We start from the raw sequence: 26,041 nt of genomic DNA on the forward strand, positions 1-26,041 counted from the left end.
ACAAAACAAAATCTCATGTTACCAAATTGCCCCTGGCAGTAAACCTGTTATCTTTACTTCTCTGCTCGACCACTAAGCAGCTCCGCTCTTTGAGTTTCTCATGATCAGATGATGAGTCATGATTAGTCATGCAGAAAACATGACAATGTGTATTTTTCAGTATTACAGAAAATGAGAGGGCATCTTTATCATAATACCTTGAGTACAATGACATGAGGTGATTGACCAATGTTTTGAAAGCAGCCAACAGAGGATTGCTCCCCAGGAGTGAATATATGACTTTCTTTTCCTCACAATCTTTGCTGAATTCCATCCATCCTTATTTATGGACAAAACCTACAAAAACCCCCCACATGCATTTAACAGCAGTTTTTAACTCTAAAAAAATGTGCCAGAGTAAAGAAGATATCTAATCCTCTGTTCTGGCCAGACGTGAATCCAACTCATACTGAACCCCCCTCCTCAGCGTCTCCTACAGCCCCAGCAGCTCTACTCATTTCTGAAGCTCACCATCTTGTGCCTCTGTGGGGATCTGGGAGCTGTTACTCTTGGAGCTGCTCTTGCTTCTTTTGCTGCTTTGGGAAGTGATGGAGGGATTGGACTGCAATTTCTTAGTGTGTTTGGGTCCCGCTGAAGAGGACGAGGAGGTGGACGAGCCGCCTCTCGGGAGGGAGCCCAGCTTCGGGTGCTCGTGAGGACCACCGTTCTTCACCCCGTTGGACTGGAGGGTGTGCGTGTGAGGTGTGTGATGAGGACAGTGTGTGTGAGGGGACTGTGTTTGAGTGTGGTGCTTGGCTCCATTGCGCAGTTGGCTGCTAGGCTGTGTCCGACATGGTTGGGTGTGGTGGACAGGCGTGGATCTGGCCGCAGGCTGAGCTGCAGAGGGACAAAAAGCACATTCATTTACAATAATGAGAATCAGGCAATGCATAGTGTAAATAAATTTAAGTTGCTTTTCTATCCAGTGACAGAATGGGAAATTGAGCTAAAAAGCTGAAAGCACTAGTCCCACGATAGTTGGATCCACATAATGTGACTCATAGTCCATGGAATCCCCCCCAAGATTTGGAATCATATTGTCGTCATTTGTGGTTTCGTCAAATATGACACCTGAATGACCTGATCTGAGTCTGTGGCGTCATTAATTGTTATCTCAAATCAAGAATAGGATGGGATGTCATCACGCCAGTTGACCGTCGTGGAGATGTTGGAACATTAAGACATTTTTATGGCAATCACCAATGAACAGCAAACAGATGTGAATAAACGTTCACTTTACAGCCAATGCAGATGTAGAAATATGAACCTATCCTTAAAGTATTTCAACAAAATGCATTAATGGGACTAAAATATGTATGTAGTGTGTTTCTTGGGGTGTTTCTGTAAAGCCTATGTATGCAGAGTTTTGCTGATGTTAGCACCATGGAGCGAGAGGCTCAGGAAAACTGGGTCCAATTACAAAAGCCACCCCAAAGGCAATGGCTCATTTACTGAACTGACCCCCGATCTTACTTGTCTAGACTTTTACACAACTACAAAGAAACTGCGGGGGGAAAAAACAAGATAAATGAAAAGACAGCGAGAGATGAAGAGAGGAGATTTCGTCCCTGGAAAAGTCATCCCTCAATACTGGATTTTTTAAAAGAATGCCGTTTTGATACAGCATAGCACATGCACAATGTTATTTTTGGCTAAGTATACAACTTGGTATATTTTACCTTCAAGAGAAACAGAATTACTCAGTTAGAGGGAAGGAGGCTGAAAAGTACACCTCTGCTGCCAAACCAAACACACACCCTGAAAAGAAGAATAAAATGGAAGTCTGGTTTTCATATTATTATGGTAGTATTTAATACCATCCTATTGAGGCTCTAAATATTTTCTTGACCTGAACGCATATGTTGCTGCAAGGTGTGGTGAGAATTAACAGGGCAGGGTAGATTACAATGGAAATCAAAGCAGAAACTCTGTCCCTCTCTTTTACATGCCGCCACACACACAGACACTGTTTCTCTAACCGACGCCAAAGTGTGATCCTGAACGCTGAAACACGACAAGTAATAAAAGCATCGATAGATAAGATAACCCTTGAGATAACCCATGCAGGCTCGTTTTGATTGGCTGACTGCCCTGGTCGCACAATCAGTAGTGTTATTAAAGATTCTTTCATTCAGCGTTTTCTAACTTTGCTCCAGATGTTTGGCAAGCAGCAGGGTCACTGTGTGTGTGTGTGTGTGTGTGTGTGTATGTGTGTGTGTCTCTGCGTGTGTGTGCCTGTGTGTGTGTGAAGCTACTGAGAAGAAGTCTTAGTTTTTACTTTAAAAAAATGTCAGAAGCCAATTGTTGCTGTCCTGAGCTCTGCCTCTTTGTTCCTCCTGTGCATCAGCTCATCCATTTTTCTCTCTTTCTCTCTTTATTCTCTCTCTCTCTCTCTCTCTCTCTCTCTCTCTCTCTCTTTCTCTCTCGCTCTCTGTCTCTCTCTCTCTCTCTCACTGTCTCTCTCTCTCTCTCTCTGTCTCTCTCTCACGCTCACTCTTCTTCTCTTTGGACCTATTTTATTTCTCCCTTCTAGCCTTTTGGACAATACTGTATTTTATACAGTGCTGGGATGAAGGTCAATATGTAGGGGGTGGGGTGGGGGGTAGTGATGTGGGATGGATGTGGGGTGGAGGCTATGCATAGTGCTTGAGTATTCTTATTTCAACATTTTATTTATAGGACTTTTTCTTCCCAGGGGATTATGATTTGTTGAGAAATTTATACATGTTGTGAGTCTGTGGTGTGTGTGAACAAAGCACATAGGCATCCACACACACACACACACACACACACACACACACACACACACACACACACACACACACACACACACACACACACACACACACACACACACACACACCTTGGTCTGAAATAAGAGGTAGGTAAGTAGAAGAAATGGGTTCCTGCATGTCCGTGATATTTGGACCAGTAGGATGCATGGGTGTGACTCATAAACAAAGTGAATCATCAGGGGGAAATTTTAACAAATAAAGATCCAGATGTCTCTGATTCAAATGATGAGACATGGAAGCCTCAGGGAGTGTGTCTGTGATCCTGACACAGCAGTGTTGGCCATTGGGGGTCCGACTATCACAGGTATGATGTCAGAACGCACAGTCATGAGTAAGGTTATCTGTATGTTAGGTTAATTGGTAGCATATACTTTTTGTCAGCTGTTTAAAATAACCAAATCAAAAATTGAAGCCTCATTTTTACTTCACCCTGTAATAACACTCATCTCCCGCAGTTTGTAAAGCACCGTTTTGATGCTATGACCTTCAGAAAGTGTGATGCATAGCCAAAAAACAGCTTCTGGCTTTGATTCTGAGAAATCTTAGCCATTCCTCATGGGAAAAAGTTCTCTAAAATTCCTGGATTTAAGTGCTGAAACTGTCTTCTTCAAATCCTACCAGATATTTTCTACGGGATTCATGTCAGGCGGCTGTGACAGCCTCTCCACAATAATCCAGAACTTCTGAAACCAAGCCATGGTGGACTGTGGGGTATGCTTGGGATCACTGTCCTTTAGGAATGTCTCCAGGTTTATCACAGAGGGTAAGATCTTTTCTTCTACGACTTCGTGATAACTGATGGAATCCATCTTACCTCTGTAGGTTTCCAGCAAAACATCCCCAGAGGAAAACAGAGTCCCCACCATGTTTTAGTTGTCCAGGGTGTCCTTTTCAGCATAATACTTCATTCTTCCCTCACCAGACATCCATAGGCTTGAAAAGTTCTTCTTTTGCTTCATCACACCATACACTATCCTCCTAAAACGTCTGTGGCTTATTAAATAGCTTTGATGGTAATTGAGCTGACTTTTCTTCTGCCTTTGGGTCAACAGTGCCGTACATCTTACAGGTCAGGCATGGAGCTCCCATGTAAATTTAGAACTTGACAGAACAGGCTTCAGGACTCCTGCTAAAGTGAGTTTATTAAGGTCGGTTATAGTGTTTTAAAAGTATCGTCTTGTGTTGATTTAAAGTTTGCTGCACCGAGCTACGCTGCTCTTGTGTGTTTAGGTTACTGCAAACAGCTGATGAATGGAGTATTTTGCTGATGAAGCTAAAATACAATACGTGTTGAATAATTGTGCGTCAAACTAAGTCTGCACAGATCTGTTTGGCCGTTAGGTGAGAAAAGGTGAGTAAGTATCAGATGAATGCAACAGCACCCTCTACATGCCCCCACTCACACATTCTCCAACTCTTCCTCTCCTGGCATCTCTCAGCTACTCTGTACTTACACACCTCCGTCCCAAACCAAAGGAACTGCTGTTCATCTCTCTACTTATCCTCTGCTGGAATGAAGTGAAGACTGTCTGACTGGGTTCCACATGCTTTATCCTACAGTCTCCTCTGGCACAGTTTGTCTATGTAGGTTTAAGTGTTGAAAAGTTCTACTACAGCACATACACATTATATGAAAGTACAGAATTGCAGGACTGTGTTTGAAAGCAACACTATATATGTCCAAAAAAAAGCTGGGTGGCTTCATGATGCATGCACCCTCAATTCTACCTCCTTACTAACAACACACACAAGTGGACATTAATTCTATTTCACAATTTAAACAACAGAAGAAGCGAAGTTTCTGAGCAAAACAATTTCTTATGACTCTGAACACTGCAAAGACCATGGACAACAGTGAAGTTTTATATAATAAATTACTACAAAAGGAATAGGTGTATAAATATAAAATGGTGTGGGCAGCAACAAAGAGTAGTTCACAATAATCACAATAAAACTCTTCATGAACCATTAAATATTTAAAACCATCTCCTGATCTCCCAAGGACATACTCACTGACACCTCAGGTGTTTCCCTTGCTTAGGTGGAGTTTTAAACAGTTGGTTTAAGCTTAAGTGTATATATTAATAATGCAAGAATGAGATAATTAGCTGGTTCTGTATATTAAAATATATGCTTCAATGAAATGCCCTGACATTTCTGGCTATTGCACAGCACTCCCAGCAGCATTACAGCATTAAAGAGGCACGTTTAGCTGCACCCAGTCGCTACACCTCTGACTACAGAGTCACATGAACAAGAATGCTATTCAAAGTTAGGTGTGACTGCAAGACAAATGTGTTCTTCGACCGTGGTGAGAAGATAAAAAGACAACACAATAAAAGGTTGTGTGTTACAGGCAGCATTGGAAAGTTAAAAAGAAATATTTTGATGATTTCTTAGCTTTAGCTGTATGAGGTTTTATAGGTCCTCATGGTGAAAGAGAGAGCCACAATCAATATAGTGGTAAAAAAAAGCAACTTTGTGAGATATTCCCATCCGTCAATTAAGTATTAAAATCTATAATCCTTAATATGATCAAGTGACTTCTGTTCTAAAGGCTCAACTGACAGAATATTCATTGATGTTTTAACCCCTACACATGTCTGCACAGAAGCCTGCAAAAAATAAAATCACATCTGAACATGGACGTTCTCTTTGTGTGTGAATTAAAATTTGATTTACGACTTTACCTCATGTAAAGCCACATTGACAACTTGAATAAAAAAAACCCAAAAAACCCAAACTATTCTGAAAAAAGTTATTGTTTTTTACATTAAGACTACAACTTTGTTTGAATTGAAGAATTAAAAAAATGGAATAATAATAGTTCCAGAGGAGGATTAGATCATATTTTCTGAAGGAAGGAAGAAAAGGCAGGTAACACTTCTTGCGCTGACATTGACATTCAATCACGTGACCACTCACACAGCTGGACTTTCTTACACTTGCATCTGAGAGCAAATGAAAGACAAAAACAAGCAAGAATTAAAAAAAACCCGAAACAGACTGAGTGAGGCCCCGTCCAAATGATGTCGGATTTTTTTAAAAACGCAACTTTTTAAAAACGCATCGAAAACAGTTTGCGTCCACACGACAGCGTTTCTAAAAAAATCTCCGTCCACACATTAACGCACCAGTGCGTTTTCGAAGACGGCTATATGCATGCCAAACCATGTGGTGGCAGTATTGAGTCAAATTTTAAACCAATAGGAATCCTCCATGTTTTGTTGTCACAACACACGGGCCCATATATATGACGTCACAGCGGTTTTCATTGCAAGCAAGACGTCAGCGATTTTAAAAAGTCCCGGGGATACGCCGTCCACACGACAACGCAGACCCAGCGTTAATAAAAATATCTACCTCGGCCAGCGTTTTTAAAAAGTTGGGTTTTCGTTCTGGATATCTGCGTTGTCGTGTGGACGGAAGGCGTAAACGCAACAAAAGAGTTGCGTTTTTAAAAAATACGTTATCATGTGGACGGGGCCTGAAGAACTGAGGCCCGACAGAGACAAACAACAGCTTTATTTTTATGCGACAAATCTATTAAAAGTTGTATCAGAGCTGTTAGATTTCCCACCGACAACACAATGCCGACTCCCTCCCTCTGATGACAAGATAACACCAAACACTCTCACTCACCGTTTCCCCAACACACAGTTTCAAGGTCTCGTCACAGTCACAAAAATCCTCCTTTATGTTATTTTTATTTTCATCATGCAGACATGATGATGTCATCCCTCATAAATCCCTTCACTGAAGGGCCTCTTGTCAGAGGGGTCAAACATACGCAGCCTTTCGCTAATCACAAATCCAGTCATACTACATTTAAGCTAACTTAATTTAGAGACTCAACCTCTCACCGCAAATTTGCGAGAAAGTAAAACTGCTTTCAGGAAAAAGGCACTTACTAGACTTATCATACTAACTGCTGACAGTAAGTAAGAGTTCTGTACTTAATGCAGAAAATTCCCACCCCTAACTATTTCACCTTATTTAATTCAGTCATGAAATAAGTGAAGTATTTGTGGGGTCATACGGACTGGTATCATCCGGAAATTCTGAAATACAGCAGATAAAAATAAACACCGTGGAGGACTTATAAACTTTAACTTCAGCACTGATGGATTCAATTCACCATTGTTTCCTTGAGCCCCAGAGACTAAAAACAGTTACCGGTAAACATCTGTGAACATGTGTGTCATGGTGCAGGTGTGACGTCACAGACCGCTGTGTGCTGATTACATCACAGATGGAAGTGAGTCTTTGCATGTACAGACACGCTCACACATGTTAACAGCTCACTGCACATTGTTCTCAGACAGCTTGTCATCGGCGCATACTGCAGCTCTGATGTCATTAGTGCAAGACAGAGGAATCATATGTTGGTTTTTTTTTGTCTCTCTTCTCACCTTCTCGCTCACAAACTCAGCCATGATCTCACCGTGGACCTGAGTCACAGCCATTCTCTTTTGTTTTGACTCTTTATGAAACCAGAGAACACAGGATGATTGATTGACTGTAGATGATGCAGACCATATTTAATCTGCATTCAGGCTGACAGAGGCATATGAGGCTCACTAAATGCGACAAACACATTATGCCAACAAACGGGCCCAATCTGTTAACCTGGGAAGTCAAAAGTTCAGCCTTGTGTGGTTTAAGGCCCCTGACCACCCGTGTCATTGTATAAGATAGAGTGTGGAAGCTAAAGATGAAGGGAAGAGCCACATAAAACAAATGGACGGGCACTGAGGACCGGTGCGCATGACGGTACATTTTGTCCAGCCTACAGTAGTTGCATAACTCTTGAACAGCATATGGAAATGGTGGGTTTTATAACTTTTATCGGGATGTTAAATAAAGCAGGGAGGGAGGGAGACAGCGGCAGAAAGGAAATCTAACTCAAACTTCTTAGCCTACCAGCCTGGGCCTGAATTAAACTCAAGGGTCAGACGAGACAGGTAGAAGCCCACATCTAGACAACGGACATTCACTCACCTGCCAGAGTCAGAACAGTCTGAGTTCACCTACTTGTTCGTTTCCTGACTGAGCTGACTGCTTGTTATTCACTTACCGCACACTGGCTATTATAAGGAGCAGGTTTGTGTGTTTGTGCTTGTCACCCACGGCTTGCCTCTGATTCCAGGAAAATGTAGCTTTCTAAGGCATGCTCGGATGTCAGCTTTCTAAACAATCCACCGATCCCTCAATCCCTCCTTTCATTCATCCCTCTTTCAATTACGCCATCCCTCATTTTCTCTGAATAGCAGGAAGGACAGATTTAAACCACTGCAGGCTATTTTAAAAGTTTTACTGTTTCAGCATTGAAACAATTTGCTGGAGTTTTGTGGGTGTTGTCACTGCATTGTCTTCTTCAAGAAAGTAAATGACACAGTCGAACCACTCTGAGTACTAGATGGAAATACGACTTATTTGAAAATGGAGTGAAAACTACAGAAATATGTGCAGTGGGTTAGTGACAAATCAGAATTGCGTAACCGTTGGCTCTGCTGCAAGGTGTTGAAGCGACTACGAATCTACAGGAGTGAGAGAGAGGCTCCTCCTGGGTGAGACATAGCTGTGAGACCTGTAATATAAGGGAGGTATAGGCGCTGGCGTGCAGCGCTTTGACTCTGGAAGAGGAACTCCCAGGTGTTCCAGGTGTTTTGACACCTCACCAGATGATTGAGACGGAGAGGTGATGATGTAGCAAGTTGTCGATGTCATGACTGAACAGATTTTGGGGGAAGTAATTTAAACTTCAAAAGCTGAGTGAAAATAAGCACACACAATGTGAGACACCTTCATCTCTACTCCTGTAATTTTCTGTAATCAGGGAAACCGCTGTGTACAGTAGCTATTTTGAGAAATGCTGCAGTGCCCTGTGAGTAGGGTGGGTTGGTCAAAAACAGTTTCCGAGATTGCAGAGTTGAAGTGGGGTCTGTTCCTGAAGTCACAAAACCCAACTTAAAATCACACTGACAACTATAATAATGCAAATTACTAAAATGCACTCCAGGAACAAAACCATGCCCAGATGTGTGCTGTGGGCTTGAACTCATGCGACCAGACACATTTTTTTTATCCCTTCTTGCCATTGTCTTTAAAAGTTCTCCTTTGTTTTGAAGAAGACAGGAAGAAGTGACACAAAAGCAACAGAACCACAACTGGGCTTGAACTGCTAATGTTGTAAGAGTCTTCAAACACTCGGGTAACAGGACTGAAGAACTACGATTCCAGTTAAAGTGTTTGTAGATATGGTGACATGAGTGTGGGTGGATTTCATTGACAAGTTTGCCAGAAACCATGCATCAATAATTGGTAAAATGCACACAACCACTTTATCTTCAGATATGGACAAACGTCAGATCATCTAAAATAAAAATACCCTGGATGTAATTTTCAGACTATCCATTGATCAAAACCGACACCTAGGATTGAGATTTCTAATGAACCCTGAATAATTAAAGAGGCCTTGGGAATATGAGTAAATTCCATGACGCGTGTCACACTCAGCATGGGTTGTAATGGTGATATCTTAACAACTCCATTCTCAAGTGACAGACAGAGAAGAAAAAACGACTAGCAGGAGAATGGAGCAGAAGCAAGTAGAAAAGAGGAGGAAATGTGTTTCATTTCAAGTGTGAAGATTTGGATGCAGACAGGCTTGTGTTTCAGAAATCAGAAAATTCACTCATGAGTGAGAAATGCAGGTATTTCTGTCTGTGCGTGTATGTGATTACCTGACCTATTTCTTCAGGGTGTGTAAAATTTATTTGTTAAAGGTCAGGATAATGTGACTCATCAGACCAGTGATCGGTAATGGAAATAAACCTCTCACTAGTCTCTCTGAACGTTTGTCTCTATGTGTGAATTTGTGCTTGAAGCTGCTATTTACTCACATGTGAGACTCTTGTTGGGTGTTGTGAGCTCCGTATGCGAGAGGCTGCCGTTCCACCTGTCTCCATCATCACCTCGCAACCGTTCTGGAGTGCCATTTACCCTCAATATGAGGGGCTCAGTATAGGTGTGGGCCTCATCTAAAAAAAACAACAACAAAAAAAAAAGACACAATATATGTATAATCCTGTCAGACAAACTCTGCAAATTTTTGTGACATTAATGTAAAAGGTTTGAACTTTAGTGGTGGCTTTTCATGTGAACATTATCAGGTAACAGCAACACAAGTAGTTTCCCGTGTGGAATAAACTCGTCAACCCCCGGTGTCATTTCCCATTCACTGGCACTTAATTAAAACTGAATAGTTCTGCTGACTTCAACAAAGCAGAAGATTTTGTCTCTATGTATTGGTGTGTGATCTGTCCTGAACGCACATCTGGAAGCAGTTAAATTAAAACCCCTTGGGAGTGTTTAGGGGTCTATGTGCATGCTTGTGAAACCTGAAATCTGTGTGGGTCTATGGTTGTGATGGGATGGCTGTTTGTGTTTTTGAGTAGGACGTGCGTGTGTGTGTGTGTGTGTGTGTGTGTGTGTGTGTGTGTGTGTGTGTGTGTGTGTGTGTGTGTGTGTGTGTGTTTGTATGTGAGTGTGCCTTTCAAGTGAACACAAGAGAGGATGTCCACAAAATATGCATACAGTAAATACATGTCTGGGACTTTTATGCATTCACCGGTACCATGCAGTGCTTTAATGAAGCTACTTTTTCTGCACACACACACACACACACACACACACACACACACACACACACACACACACACACACACACACACACACTCACACACACACGCACACACACACTACCACACAACACAGAAGCCTTCAAAGCAGGGCAGGCTTGGGCCTCTGAGAGGTGCAGACTCATTCCTGGGCAAATGGGAGCCAGCTGGGTTTGATAAATACATACATATACACACGAACACACAAACCAAACCACGTCCTGTGCATGGACTCAACCCTTCCCGGTTATGTTTATTTACTCTATCCGCTCTCCCTCACTTCTATCTGTCCTCTCTTTCCTGTCCCCTACCTCTCACACTATTTGTTTTCAGTTTACATTCCGTCTCCACATTTACGGATTAATGATTTCACATATTTGCCATAATTATAGATTTATTGCCACCTTTGCTGCCAGATATACACAGTGTTGAGGTATCCCAGTTGCAGGAAGTTGAATGCAAAAGTAGATAGGGTGCTTTGAGTCAAGAGACAGAGAAGATGTCCCAGATGATGCTCAGCTGCTGAGAGGATACTTTGAACTCTTAAGTGGTGGCAGCATTTTTATTGCTTAATGCATAAAGGAAAGAAACTGTTGTCCAAATACAGAGACCAGACAGAAACACAGAGCCATGAGTATCAGCTGATGCATCAACAACATCAAGAGTCAAACAACGATGCAAAAACAAATCAGTTCAAATGGAATAAGGTTACCACTTTATACCTTTTTAAATAAAGCTGAAATGGAGTTAAATGCATGTTGTTTACAAATTAATGGCTTGTCCTAGGATGCTTCTTCAAATCTCGCAAAATTGTCCCCTTGGACTCAAATGTTCTACAATTAGATTGCAAAAAAACAACATAATTTTACTTCTCACAAATGTTGTAGGTATTCCATTCTGCTGGGTCGAAGATGTGAGGCATCCATGTTTTAGAAAACCCATCTTCTTTGTAGCAACAGCCACATCTGAAGCATTGCAGCCAAACTCTGTGTTGGCTGCGTTTCCTGTTGCACCATGGGATGTCCTTATCAGTCACTGCACAGTCAGACATGGATTAAACTGTAACTTAATGATGTACAGAGGTACATAAACCAGTTCTGATTAATGTACTTTTCTAGAGTATATAGATTCATCCTGTACTTATTTGGTATAATAAAGAAAATTTGTCATACTATTCATTGTTGTTACTTGTCAGTTTTTAAACAAAAAATGTCAATTTCCTCTGGTTTGTACTGGTGCCAGCAGCAGATGTCGTCTTGTATTTTTATCAAACCAAAGACTCATTGATACAGTGAGGACATTATGAAATAATCTGTAATGTCAATTACCAGCAGCTGCAGCCATTTTGTCCATTGTTTTTAGTGGTTCCAGTAATTTTAATTCTAAACAGGATGACTCTACAATATAACCCACCTGTAGACTTCCTCAGACCTCAGGCAGGCTGAGGGTGGCTGAAATCGACTATCTTTATTTTCTCAGAAAACGTGTTACATAAAGCTCAAGGCCTGAATCACTTGGTTATGTGAGGTGGTCTAACCTTGATGAAGAGGAACACTGTTTTAAGGGTTGGAGGATTTGTTTTTGCCTTTACTTTCATGAGTGTGTGTACTTAGTTATTTTTATATGTTGTGGGACATTATGTGCGTGTAAAGTCAGAGACGTAAACAGGACCTCATGGAATGGGAAGCACTTCCTGTTCTTCAATTGAATTGGACAGTGCTACGCAAACAACACATACCTGTAATAAAAACACACATAAAACACATACGCTCACACTCGTATGTTCCCACTACCAGCTCTCTCCACTCACACGTTTGTCTTCTGCATGTGGTAGCCATTTCTAAAGCCCATGTTGTATCCATTAGTCTCAATCAGCCGGCTTCAGATATGAAAGCCTCTAGTGAGAACTGCTGCCCTCCATACTGCCAAATATCTAGTTTAGAAATATGTGTGTGTGTGTGCGTGTGTGTGTGTGAGTGTGTGCGTCTGCATATAACAGGCTCTGTATGTTCCTGTGTGTTATATTTATTTATATTATATTACTTTGGATGACATTCTGCATTAATAGGATATCAAAGGCAATATTTACATCCATCCATACATCTGCTTATACATTAAGCCAGTCGTACATGTGCATGTCTTTACACATTACGTGTGATAACTCTATAAACAGTCATCAAATAATACACAATCTTTCCACTGTAATCAGCCACTGTTCTTTGCAGCGGGTAAATATATCGAAATATATTGGAAAATATATCGGATAAATTGCAAAATATTTACTCAAATGACTGCAAAAGGTTGGCAGGTTTGTAAGAATGTCTGGAGTCACATCAGTTTTACAAGAAAACCTTTAGGCGGCACTTATCAGTTATACTCATTTCTCTTTCTCTTGTTGTTTTGTTCTCATTCCTTGGAAGCTGGATTTGGTGGCATTTATGTCTTTATCAAAGCCACATGAGAAACCGACATGAGCAAACATCTACCGTAAGAAGGAAAGCGCAGTCTCTCTCCTTCAGAGAAACAACGATGAGTCCGCAGACATAACGCATGAGAAAGACGGATTTAGCTAAGCTAGCAAGACAACTAGGAAGTATCGTCGCTGACTGAACATCACAGATATGCAGTATGTGAATGTCTGTTTAGCACCTGGACATTGTTATTGAGCGTCCAATCATCTGCTTGTCTGAGTTGTCCATACATCAGTACAGTAGTCTGCACTACGTGCTCCCATTCAGACTCCTGTTGCCAATGGAGTACTATGAGTTAAAAGTATGTGGGTCTTGTAACTGAGTCAAAGCTCTCTCTCTCTGTAAACATTGAAAACCACGATTGTTGGAGCTAAACACATCCCCACCAAACCCCTAATGCCATCCAAGCAGGCCTTCAACCAATTGTGTGCTGGCATCAGCATCAAACCACTAAACCGCACAACCTCGAGACATTTCTGAGATCTGAGAAAGATGAGCCTCTAATTCAAATCAGCCAGAGCAATCAAGAGCTGCTGAGCAGATCTGGCTGTGTGTTTACATGTGCGGGCGAGTACGTGTGTGTGTGTGCGTTTGTTTGTGCATGCTTCGTCGTGTATCTATGCCTGTTCTTGTGCACGCGTGTTTGTTATTTGGTGTACGAACACGTGTTACTGACTCTCAAGGGGCGATACAAAGGAATTTTAGTTTCCTAGTAAACAAACAGTTAACTGGTAAAACAAACACATATGGATCACATAGTGTAATGGTTAGTATGAAGACACACAAATACATGCATGTTGTATAGTAAATCATGGGACATGTCCTGGGTCACCTGATGCGAAGCCCAACCGGCTGTTCTAGGTGTGATCGCTGAGGGCATCAGACAACTGTAGGGGTTTAAATGCTGCGATTAAACTCTTCAAGCGCTGATACAAGGCAAATAAAATAAATAGTCTCACCTAGGCAGATAAAATAAATATATGAACACAGTGAATGGTAAAAGAAACGACCCCTTTACATCTGTTTACCTCGACTGCATGAATAAATGGGACAAGCCTTGGAGTCTACTAACACATATGCAATCAAGTATGCAAGTATTTTTTTAGAACAAATGGCTTCATTTCTCACATATAGTAAATATAATATAATGAAACTGGTTCTCTGTGTTCAGCCCCCTCCCTGAGGGAGAGTTGGCAGCTACTGTGTGGCGTCCAGGGACCGGTTGCAAATGGAAGCCAGTACCTGGGTCAAGGGCGTTGAGTGAAAAAAGGAAACTACATAATTTTTTTTCTTCTCAACACCAGGGACACATGCTGACTCCAAACAGAAAGACCTAGAGCCATGCAATATCTAAATCTACATGGAAGTGGAATTACACAACTATGAAGGTATATATAATATATTAGAAGACTGTACAATGATATACAGTAATACATAAATATATAAAAGCACATCAGAGAAGTATTGATATATACCGATTTTAGTTTTGCGAAATAGGATAAATATTTAAATAGATATTATAAATAGCTTATCTGCCCTAGTTCTATCAGTGCTATTCAACACAGAATGTATGTACAGATCACATCATGCTGACCCATCTCTGAACACATTGTGAAAGAGATCGACAAAACTGAGATTGGATCAAGAAAACTGGGTAGAAGACAGAATAAGATGAGCTGAAGAGCAGCTGAGCTACAGTAACGACTTACGTTGGCACTGACGCCGGGCGCTTACTGAAACAAGGCACCACACTGGGACTCCAAGCAGGACACACAAGATTAAAAAGACAGGAACACAAAACAGTGTTTATGTTTGTATCCCTGAACAAACGTACCTATAGATGTACAAAGAAGGAAATTGTTTAGCTGTAATCCAGCCAAAATTCGAAAGCACCCAGAAGGCATCACCCGCCCTTTATGCACACACACATTGCATATAGGGCCTGTGTGAGTGCATAACTGGAACTTGTTCAAAATGAGAGATTAAGCTGCTGAGAGAATGAAGCCGTGTAAGCTCATTAAAGACAAAAACTGTCTGCTATATAACAAGCTTAAGGGGAATTTAATTGTATTACATTGTCTCTGAGATTCTTCTGGATCCTGGGAAAACCCTGCGCAGCTGCTTCACTGACTGAGTGCGATGATAATACATTTAATACCAAGAGCTTGAAAGACGGATGCCGCCACCAGATAAAACACACAAACACACTGTACAGTGGTACTTCTACTTACGAAATTAATTGGTTCCGGAAGAAATTACGTAAGTAGAAAATTATGTTAAGTAGAGACGCGTTTTCCATGCAAATGCCCTAATCCTTTCCAAGCCCCAAAAAATTCCAACATAAATGTTTTATAAAGCATAAAAATGCTTCAAAACATGTAACAAATACATGTTACGATTTGATTATTACATAATAAATGAGAGTTGTGCATAATGTAAAAAACAAAGAATAGAGTAAAGAGTAATAATGACGGTCATTTACCTTTTAACAGCTGTCCCCATTGTTTTTTTGCCCTCTTTGGTTCATGCACTCTTGCCTCACCATGCCGAACAACAAAGTGAATTCCAGTCCTCCTTTTGAACTTCTCCAACCACCCACGCAATGCCTTTAACTCCTTAAACTTCCTTTTGTTTTAATAACGTGGCGATTGTAGATGCATTACGGCCATATTCTTTGGCGAGATCAACCAAACGCATCCCTTTCTCATGCTTTTCTATTATCTCTTGCTTTGTTTGTATGGACAAAAAAACTCTTTTCTTCGTCTTTTCTTTTCTTCTTTTCTCCGTCACTTTCTTGGGGTCCATAGCAAATACTCTAAAAGTCAATATATTTCCGTAAAACTATCAGAACACCTCATGGGTTGAGAGCCGACTGACGAGGACCCTGCATAAACACCGATCTAGGTCCACACAGAGGTCCCTCTTAGCCAATGGGGTGCAACGAAGATACTAGGTAATAGCCAATGGCAGAGCAGCTATGAGAATGTTGCATTCAGGAACCTGTGGGAGCTGCGAGTATCAGCCCATTCTGTATTTTTACCATTCGTAACTCGAAATTTCTTTCATGACTAGGGATAATATTTTCCTGCTGAGAAGTTTCGTAAGTAGAACATTTCGTGTGTGGAGACATTCGTAAGTAGAGTTACCACTATAATTGCACAGCACATGGAAAGAGTGGTTATTAACAGCAGAGGAATAAGGAAAATGCTGTTATATTTTTATCAGAATGCTGTTTTGATGCTGAAAATCATTTGCTCTTGTTCAGTTTGTGGTATGCCACATCTCCAGATACGTGATCATACCTTGGATAAACAAGGTTTCACATAGAGACAGAGAGATAAATATTGAAGTGGCAAACACACACTATGGAGTTGGAATGAATGGTCTCACAATAAGCATTTAATGCTTTAGAACTATGTAAATATCATTTAGTCAGTTTTAAGTATTTTTTGGAGACTTTGTAGTTCAACTGCAGATGTCCTAACTTCGACATATGACCAACTTGCATAGGTCAAAGATCACAGCTAGTGCTCTGACCCACTGTCATTCTTCAAAACACTAGCTTTGATCTATGGTCTTACTCACACTGGCCTTCTCCCTCATCTTTCTATCTTATCCGGTTCCTGAATGTACAAAAGTTGAAATTTGACCTTGACATATTTTTCTCAAGGTCAAAGTCATCATCTCATTTTTATCCCCTTTGCCGTCCGAGTAATGTGCGTTTGGTTTCATCTGTCTGTCTGCAACGTTTGTGAAGATATTTGGTGGACAAACTAACGGACGAACGAACGAACACACAAACACTGACAATTACAATGTATCACCGCTTTAGTGGGATGTAATTAGCACATACCTGGACAGGTATTAATCAAAACTGCATCTATCCTCTACTTGCATCATTATGATTGATAATGAGGGTTTTGAGACTCTACTCAAGTCAGGGGTGGGGGTGGGGGTGGGGGGGGCACCAAAAGCAGAAGCAGCTTCTCAAATGTTTGCGAAGTGGTGAAGAGAAAAAGCACACTCATTTTCAAACTTCAAATATGCTGTAAAAATGCCCCAAATTGCTCCTGGTTTATTTCAATCTCACTGAGACACCAAATTAGACCCAAGCTTCAACAACCCTCAAGTACTAAAATGGAACCAGTAGGCAAATAGAAGCAGGAGTGAAGAGAGAGATAAAATAAACAGGGTTTAGACTGTGATGTAGACAGAGCAATTATTCTATATACGCGAGCATCGGGACGAACAAAGTGATGCTAACCAATGACTGAAAATGAAGTCAGGCTGGCAGCTATGTGAAAATAAGCTACTGCTCTATCTTATACATGTTAAAAGAAGTGCTTGTTGTTCAAGTTAAGACAAATATATCTATTGAGAAGCCTTCCGTCTGAAAAGGTCAAAAGAATTAGCTGACTTAGATAATACAACTCTGAACTTTAGCTGCCGGAGGTAAAGCAGGAAATAATCTAAGACGCTTTATATACTGATGATTTAGAGCTCCATAGATGAAAAGTTAAAATACACTGAACGTAACAACAGTTCCCTAATCATACAGGATAACACTGGGTTATTTATCCAAAGACAGACTCACTGATTTTTTAAAAAATCTTTTCAAGCAGTAAACAGAAGACACATTGGTGTTTTTTTTTATATATTTGACAAATCATTCTGTAGCTGAGTGAAAACTGCACAGAGCAGGTTTCCAGGAATCATCCGAGCATTAATTAGCAACAGCCGGCTAAACATGTTGGCAGAAGTTGTCTTACAGCTATCAACAGCAACAAGACCTGATGGAGACCTTTGACTCTTAGAATTTTAGAATATTAACAAAAAACAAAACAAACTAATAAAAAAAGGTGATGATGATTCAATCAGAGTTAAAACCATTGGTGCAGTCATAGGAAATGTCCTTTCAAATTAAAATAAAATAAAATAAAAAAAAATCATACGCAGGCCTAATACAAAGACAGAAAGAAATATTAACTTTGAAAAATGCAGAGGTGGGCTAAAAAAAAAGAGGAACAGAAAAAAATAGAGGGAGAGATGCCACTGGTGAGAGAATGTGGGAATCTAGCATGTGGTGGTAAAAACCTCCTCTATAAACAGACAGCCTCATTGCATCTTCATGGCTGAGTGAGAGCAACACTGAAAGCAGCGAGAGGCACACATCTGTCAATACACACCCACACATGCACACAGACACAGACACAGACAAACACACACATACACACACGCACGCGCGCACGCACGCACGCACACACACACACACACACACACACACACCACTACACCTCTATTCAATGCTGTGGTAATGAATGAATGCTCAATTAAAGCAAAAAAGACTACAACCCAAGTATCAAGCACCACAACGGATAAACCTCTCTTCTAGTGCTTGGTGATTGGCTGGTCTTTTTGCTGACGCTGCCAGGTCATTGCAACAATGGCTTCAAAAAACACAAATGTGAATCTCATAGCCCTGTGATGAGCTGGCATTTTATGTGGGATTTACCCTGCCTTTTGCCCGCAGTGAGCTGGGATAGACTCCAGCAGACCTGTGACCCGCAAGGTAAATAAGCGACAATTGTGATCAACTCATCTCAATCACATAATTCCTTTAGCATAAGTACAACATTTTCACAGTAACATTATTTGCTGTGGGCGATGGCATTGGAACATGCTTTGATTGCATTGGAAAAATAAAACAGAAAAGCATTAACAAGCATAACGTAGTAAAAATCCTACATTATGCTTGTTACAATAAAGGCTTTCTATTCTAAATATCAATTTGGAGAGGTCGGCACTGTGCACAGAGGTAATGCCAATTTAATCCAGAGTCCAAACAGAAAGCATTTTCCTCATATAAGGTTGTGAAAAGAGTCGAATTGATGTTACATGCTCTATAAAAAACCTTGAAAAAGTTTCAACTTGACCATGATGGTATTTTAATGTTGACTCGTACATTCATTTGGAGTGCTACCCTTATTTGACATTTTTTCAAGTAGGTCTACCAATTAGGCAAGACTGACTAATCAGAACTGGTGTGTCATCTTCCAGTTGATATCAAGCTACATCCATGGAAAAATACCACAGGAACAGGTGAGAATGACTTTAATGTAAGTTTCAATAAATGAAACAAGTGCTTCTGAAAAAAGCTGGCAAGTCTGATAACTGATTGGATGGACCAAATACAACGACTGTTCTTGTAAATACTATAATCTACATCATACATATTCAGAATTGTTAAAATAGAAGTCAAAATTATGTTAGATCTGATGTCACACCTGTTTATAAACTAAAGATAGCATCATGTTTAATTGCAAACATATGAGCATTCTGTGAAGCATCACACTGGGGACTGGATTACACTGTACGCTTCAGTAGAATCCATAATGCTGGTGGCCCTTATAATATCACCAGAGGACACACAATAGCAGCATGAATGTGATTGATTTACAAATAAGATATGCTAATTCCAACCCATGGAATTATTTTTGTATTATTTGAAACATAGCTTCTTAATTTGCGTTAATGATAACCTAATTTTGTGCTGATAAACCATATTAGTAAAAAAAATGTCAGGGTGATATTTAATGTTTTTCAAACCTGCTGTATGTTAAGCATGTATAAGTAAAGCCTTCACATAACATGACACGTTAAATGTTAATGTTAAATGTTAATGTTAATGTTAAATGTTAATGTTAAATGTTAATGTTAAATGTTAGGAGGTTGACAGGGTTTGCAGGGTTATTGATGAAGCAACCAAACAAAGCAAGCAAGAATACATCCCGTCTCAATGACTACCACTGAAATGCACAAAAATAGCAGCACATTTAATTTTGAACACACAGCGTTTTCTGGTAGCAGGTTGGAAGGGTGGCAGAGTTTTTCTTGATGAAACAACCAAGCAACCAAGGGGCCACCAGACCAAGTTCCAAGAAACCAAGTTCCAAGGATAGATCCCATCTGAGTGCATTTTTGGTGAAATGCAAAAAAAAAAAAAAAGGAATGTAGAAAAACCTAAACTATATAGCAAAGATACAGTGATATAATGGCATATTGGGCAGAGAATGAGGTCATAGTCACTGTGTGCATGTTGTAATCTGAGCTTCTCTGTTCTTTGTTTTGGTAGCTGGGCTGGCCGTGCTTGCATGTGAGTCAGTTAGTGTGCACATTTTAGTGCATGGGTTCTGATTTTTTTTGGGAGTAGTTTGCATTCAGATGATTCAGACTAAAAATTTAAGAAGTAAAAACACATTAATTGTGGTCTGAGATGCCGGCACCCTAGTCTGATGCTCGTGGACTGTGGATGTTTTGCATTTCAGTTCATCACTCAAAGCTACTGTACCACTCTGGCTGGAATAAAGAGTCATCTTGAAAGCTTTTATCTAGTTCTGATGAATGATTGATGGGCAAAGATTTGACTGAGTTACTCAGATCTACTGTAATTATTCACTGTGTACCTGTTGTGCTCTCTTTAAGCCCTAAGCTCCAGAAGTGGAGAGGAGTGCTGTTGTAGCACAGTGCTGAAAGCAAGGCCTTGTTGCCCTCAATTACACACACACACACGCACACACACACACACACACACACACACGCACACACACACACACACGCACGCACATCAGACCAGGCCAGACAAGCAGTCTAACTTGAGTGGGAGAAGCCACAGATATACTTCATGTTTGCTTCCTGAGGAGTGTGTGCAGGTAAAGTCAGCTAAGCTCCAGGAACGTGTTCAGGCACAAACATGCTTTTTAATAACTGTAAAACTCCCCCAGACACATTATTATTACTGTAAATCTTATTCTAGACTAACGCTTTTCTTGTTAAAACGCATTATAGCACAGGACAATTCTACATGTGTGACGTTAAAAAACTCCATCAACCACTGCAGAGGCAGGTTCCCATAGCAACAAGCCATTTAAATTTCTGCACACTTCCCCAACTGTTTACCTCACCACACCTACGCCAATTATCCTGTAGGACCTGCAGTCTGGTCAGCACTGACAGTTTCTCACTGAATCTAAGGGAAACATGAATCATTTTCGGATGACTCACTCAGGCACAATATTGTCCTGAGTGTGTCTGCATCCCCTCTTTCCTGCCTAGCGTCAGTCGACCCACACCGTGACCAATCACATAAAGGGAAAGGGTCATGGGTTCATTCCCAAACTCTCAGGAGTCCCATTGTGGCCTTTCAGCATTCCAATGGTGCTGAATTGGCCTCAGATCATCCAAGGTGGCACGTCCACCGCACAGACAGATTTCACCTCATTGCAAACCAGAAATTACTTTGTATATCATAAATCTGGAAAAGCAGCAACATTTTAAATGAAACATATCATTGACCAATTAAATTTTCTCTCGGCAAAACATAGAATTGTTTAATTACAAGGGCCCACATATCTCCAAATATCGAATATTAAACTAAACTTAAAGGATTCATGGTAAGGTTTCAAGTAGTTTGTGAGTAATTGCTGTAATTTAAAAAAAAAAAGGCATATTATCTTGCTTCTTAAATGGTATATGTGACACCTTCGAACCAGTTTCCATCCGTCTAGTTTTTGTGTAAATGACAAAAATGTAGAAATTGAAACGTAAAAATAATGACAAATAAAGGAATTTTTGGATTGGCATGTTTATCTGGATTCACGTCAAAATTAATTGGGTTCTTTTCTGCCTTTTACCCAACTGTTCATAAAAGTTTCAAGAAAATCTACGTTTGAAATTAAGATTAAACACTAAAATTAACTTTATTGATCCGAGACGGGAAATTATTTGTCCACTCTCGTGTTAGCTTATGCTGTTAATCACATGCCTAGTATGCATGTGTACAGGACCGTGACACACACACACACACACACACACACACACACACACACACGGGGCCTGTAAGTATGCAGATGAGAGATACAGCAGCGGGCAGTTCCTTCACAGTGCGCCCAATGAGCGACGTACAATGGGGACGATGCCTTGCTCAAAGGCAGTAGTTGGGAGGTGAGCTGGCACCTCCCCACTGCCAGTTCACACTCTGAAATGTTTTGTCCCAAATGTGTTCCGGTCCCCAGCCCAAGACTTAAGGGACTGAGCTCCTGCTGCCCCATTCTGCAGATTTCGCATAATACAAACCATCCAACATGCAGGCAACTGTGAAAACATCACAGGACATTAAAATTCAGTACATTGAATTTTAGAAACACATTGCTATCAAACATATGAATGAATAATCACCAAAGAAGAAATTAATTTTCTTACACGAACGCTAAACTGAAAAGTAATTCTTCACAAACCTATGCCAAATTGCATTTCTTGCCTAAAAGTAGCCAAAAACTCAATCTTTTCCTGTTCTTAACCAGGATTAGCTTTTGTTACCTAAACCTAACCACAAGCCTGAGTCTGGATTCAAACTGAGTCAGACTGTCATTCTGGTGTCACAGCCCTGCACTGTGTTTACATGCCATTCACCCACAACCTCCCTGCAACTCCAGTGTGGCACATAAATGCAGTTTTTCATTTTGTCAAATAAACACTGTCTCTGAAAGTAGTTCAGGGAGCCATTATGTTTCTCCTAAGTGTAATGGCTATTGTGTATGAGCTTCTCATCGAGCAGACAGTTGTAAAGTAGAACTGGTGTATCTTTCAGTGAAGACTCCTTTGACCTAATGACCCACTGAAGCCTTTCTGACACCTAAAGAACGTAAAAGGTAGGTATAAGTCAACACTGAGACAGGTGACAAGGCGAGGACGTGTACAATTTTATGTCTTTTATTACGGTCTTAAACTGAATGCTTACTAAATGATGTTTGCACAATTTTTAGCAGAGATGATTGTAACATAATTCACACCCCCGAAACACAAGTTTAAACAAGCCTCAAACCAAAAGAGAGCTCAAATTTAACATATCCATCTGGATGTCAGGATTCTGTTAAAGCTGACTGAAACTGGTGCTGATATGTTGACAACTGCATCATTATTTCACATGGAAAAGAATGCCAGCTCTTGTTTTTCCCATTGAAGACAAGACAGGTGGGCGTTAGACAGCGTTTTTTATCAAGTATGAAAGAATTACAAGACACCAACCAAAGACGCATGATCATTTTTCCGGGAATTACTTCATCACGCCCTCTGAGGCTACCATTAGTGATTGATAATTACTGGTTTTAAAGTACTAATCATGGTTTACCACTTTGAAATGCTCATGCCAACCTTTACATGTTTTCACAAAGGTGAATAAGTCATTACGCTCTTGTACTGAGGTTTAGGAGGCCTCACACAGCTTGTTAACACAGGAAGATGTGTTTCACAATCACTCAACAAACATGCTGTCGTTCTGATCAAACCTCTTCCTTACCTGCTGCAGGTTGGGGCTTTGGTTTGGGGCAGCTGTTGGTTCTCTCTGTGGTCAGAGATGCGTGCGAACTGGATTGTGGAGCTGGTAGACTGGGGTCCCCATCATCGGGGGGCTCTGGGGAAATGGTAGGAGCACTCCTCTCCTGATCCATGGGTGAGCCTAGCTCTCGTGAGAGGAGATGAAGAGGCCAAGGAGTGAGCCTAGAGCACAGACAGGAGCCTATCACTGAGATGTTTTTTCTGAGATGACTGTATGATTCACATGGAAGAGCAGTTATGACTAATTACACTGAGCAACAGCCCAACAGGACAGGCTTTGCTGTGTGCGTTAAATCACCATGAATGACTTTCAGCTAGAAAATCACAACACAACGATCACATGACATTATCATCAAAGTAAAGCCCGGTTTTAAGTTTTTCCACATATTTTTCATATAAATTATAATGGCTAAATAATGATAACATAAGTAGATTTTACCAAGCCAATGCAGAATTACAAGTTTTAATGTGATTAATTAGAGCAAATAAGAATGAAGATGAACAATTTCAGCACAAAACACAAAATAAAAACACAGTAACACAGCAAAAATCACATAGGAAAATTGTAATTTAATTACACACACAAAAAACATCCACAGCTTCCAAAATTTGGAAACAGTACATGTCAACCTAATTCACAAAAACACACACTAAAGTTTTTGAAATGTGTCTTTTACTTTGTTGAACACATGACATCTCGAGTCATAGCCTAGTGTGGGAGGTGTAAAAGAATTTTAACGTCATTTTGAGGGCTTTATAATATGTTTAATAGAAGTGATATTTAATTGGCATAAAAAACAAAGTACAACAATTCAATTGTAGTTGAATATTATTTTTGGCACAAGGTAAAATCTTAGGATATGCTGAAACAGCAGGTAAAAGTGGGTCAAATCTAGCTTGCTTTTTTTTTTTTTTGCTCATGTCACTCAGCGGTTGTTTTCTTCTTCATAGTAGTTTGAACAGTGCAAATAAGGCGGATTCTGATTTGGGCCTATTCCATATGTGTTTCTAGATCAGTATCTGCTTCTGGCTGATGACAGCAGTGTGAAGCCTCCTGGCTTTCCTCCCACTGAACTCACAGCAGTGACAAAAGTCAGGGTCAAACAGTATATTTGTCTACGCTTCAGTCAAATCCTGCTTGACCTCCTCTTAAAAGGTGACGGACCGTAATCACACAAGGGATGAAGCGGATGTTTGCATTTATATCTTATGAAGTTTTATAACCAACTTTCCAGTACATACATACCAAATTGCATTTGCAGGAGTTCTTATCTTTTTTTTCATCTTTTTTTAAAACAAATAAATAAATAAATAGGTTCATGACACAAATCTTTTCACACAGATATTCCTTAAGGGTCAAATACAAAGATAACTTAATAATCAAGGCAAAAGAGCAAATTTCAGGGGAAAAAAAGCCAATCTGAGGAAAATCATAAAAAATTTTCTTTCTTTCTTTTTTTAACCGGTGTGAACGAAGTTCTTTCTAAAAAGGTGTCATGACACAAAAACAGTTGCTCGTTGAGCCTTCTTCTCATATCTGATCAAATGCATGAAATCCGATCGCAAGTTGATCGAAGAAATTATCGATATTTTACCTTGTGTCTCGTGCCAACGTGTGTTCGGCGCGCGTCTTCTCTGCCCAAGCAGCCCGAGCGGACAGCTGTTTGCGCGCTCCCGTCATTTTTCTCCGATGCTGCCCAAAAGTTTTGACAACCGATACCAAAAGTTCCTTTTCGTTAAACGCTTTTTTTTTTTTAATCATCGTGGTTCACCGAATTCACGTTAGATCCAAAAGATGTTTTGTTTTTTGTTTGTTTGTTTTTTTTAAATAAAAGACCCAAAACTTCAGAAGCGGTTTAAAGTTACAAGAAGTTTCTGGAAAGCGCAAAAAGACGCTCCTCCAGTACTTCACACGAGTACGAGGAGCGTCAAATATTCCTAAAAAAAATTAAAAAAATTAAAAAAAAATCAAAGAAAACTTTTGATAATAAATATGCGCATGCAGTTTTGAGTAACAATTCTGGGTGGTGGTGCTGCTTGATAACGGGCGTATTCTGTTTACCTTTATTGCATGTCTGTGCCATGCTCCCCCCCCCCCCCGTAAAAAAACGAGTTTCTACATGCTCTGACCGAGTTTAGCTGCAGCGAGGGGATCCTTTACGTGGCTGAATTCATATTGCACAATAAGATGATCTGACATACGATATCAGTGCAAAGAAAATCACCTCTTACCTTCTCTCCGGCTTGGACACGGCGCACTCAAACTCTGGTTAATTCATTTTCTGCTCACTCCAGGTTGGACTTGTTGCCCTCCGAGAGCTTTCTCTGTCCTCTGTCCCTCCACTATTGTCACTTTACACCGCCACCTAAGCGGGTTAAAGCAGTCTTCAGAAAGTGTCCCAAAATCCCAATTCAATGCATTTTCTTCCAGCGAAGTTTAGTTTTCTCTCCGCCTCCAAAAGTTTGTGTCTCCGGCTCGCCCCGTCCTCCAGCGCACCAGATGTTGTGGAGTTTGTGTGTCTCTGCAGGCAGCTCGGAGCTGCTCTGCACGTTTCTTCACTTTTCTATTATTGCCACAAAGTCCCAGCACACCAGCTCTCCCAATCTCGTTTGAAATGCTCAAAAAGGAGCAGTATCCGTTTGGTGCATTCGGCCTCTCCTC

At 40.5% G+C, this 26,041-nt stretch overlaps 1 protein-coding gene across 4 annotated transcripts in view; it reads right to left on the minus strand.

Moving 5' to 3' along the window:
* Positions 1–26,041, minus strand: part of mdfi (MyoD family inhibitor) — a 30,089-nt gene extending 4,048 nt beyond the window's left edge. Inside the window, exons 1-4 of one of the 4 annotated variants that reach the window (XM_068315325.1) lie at positions 25,612–26,041; positions 23,342–23,541; positions 9,740–9,877; positions 511–876 (exon numbers count right to left, since the gene is read on the minus strand). In XM_068315325.1, the coding sequence (XP_068171426.1) occupies positions 511–876; positions 9,740–9,877; positions 23,342–23,492 (655 nt within the window). In that variant the 5' untranslated portion in view covers positions 23,493–23,541; positions 25,612–26,041. Of the gene's footprint in view, positions 1–510; positions 877–9,739; positions 9,878–23,341; positions 23,542–24,974; positions 25,070–25,604 lie in introns of those variants that run through there. The other 3 variants (XM_068315327.1, XM_068315324.1, XM_068315328.1) reach the window with 3 other exon arrangements.

Source organism: Antennarius striatus, chromosome 5 (assembly GCF_040054535.1).
Source record: "Antennarius striatus isolate MH-2024 chromosome 5, ASM4005453v1, whole genome shotgun sequence".
Classification (NCBI taxonomy): domain Eukaryota; kingdom Metazoa; phylum Chordata; class Actinopteri; order Lophiiformes; family Antennariidae; genus Antennarius; species Antennarius striatus.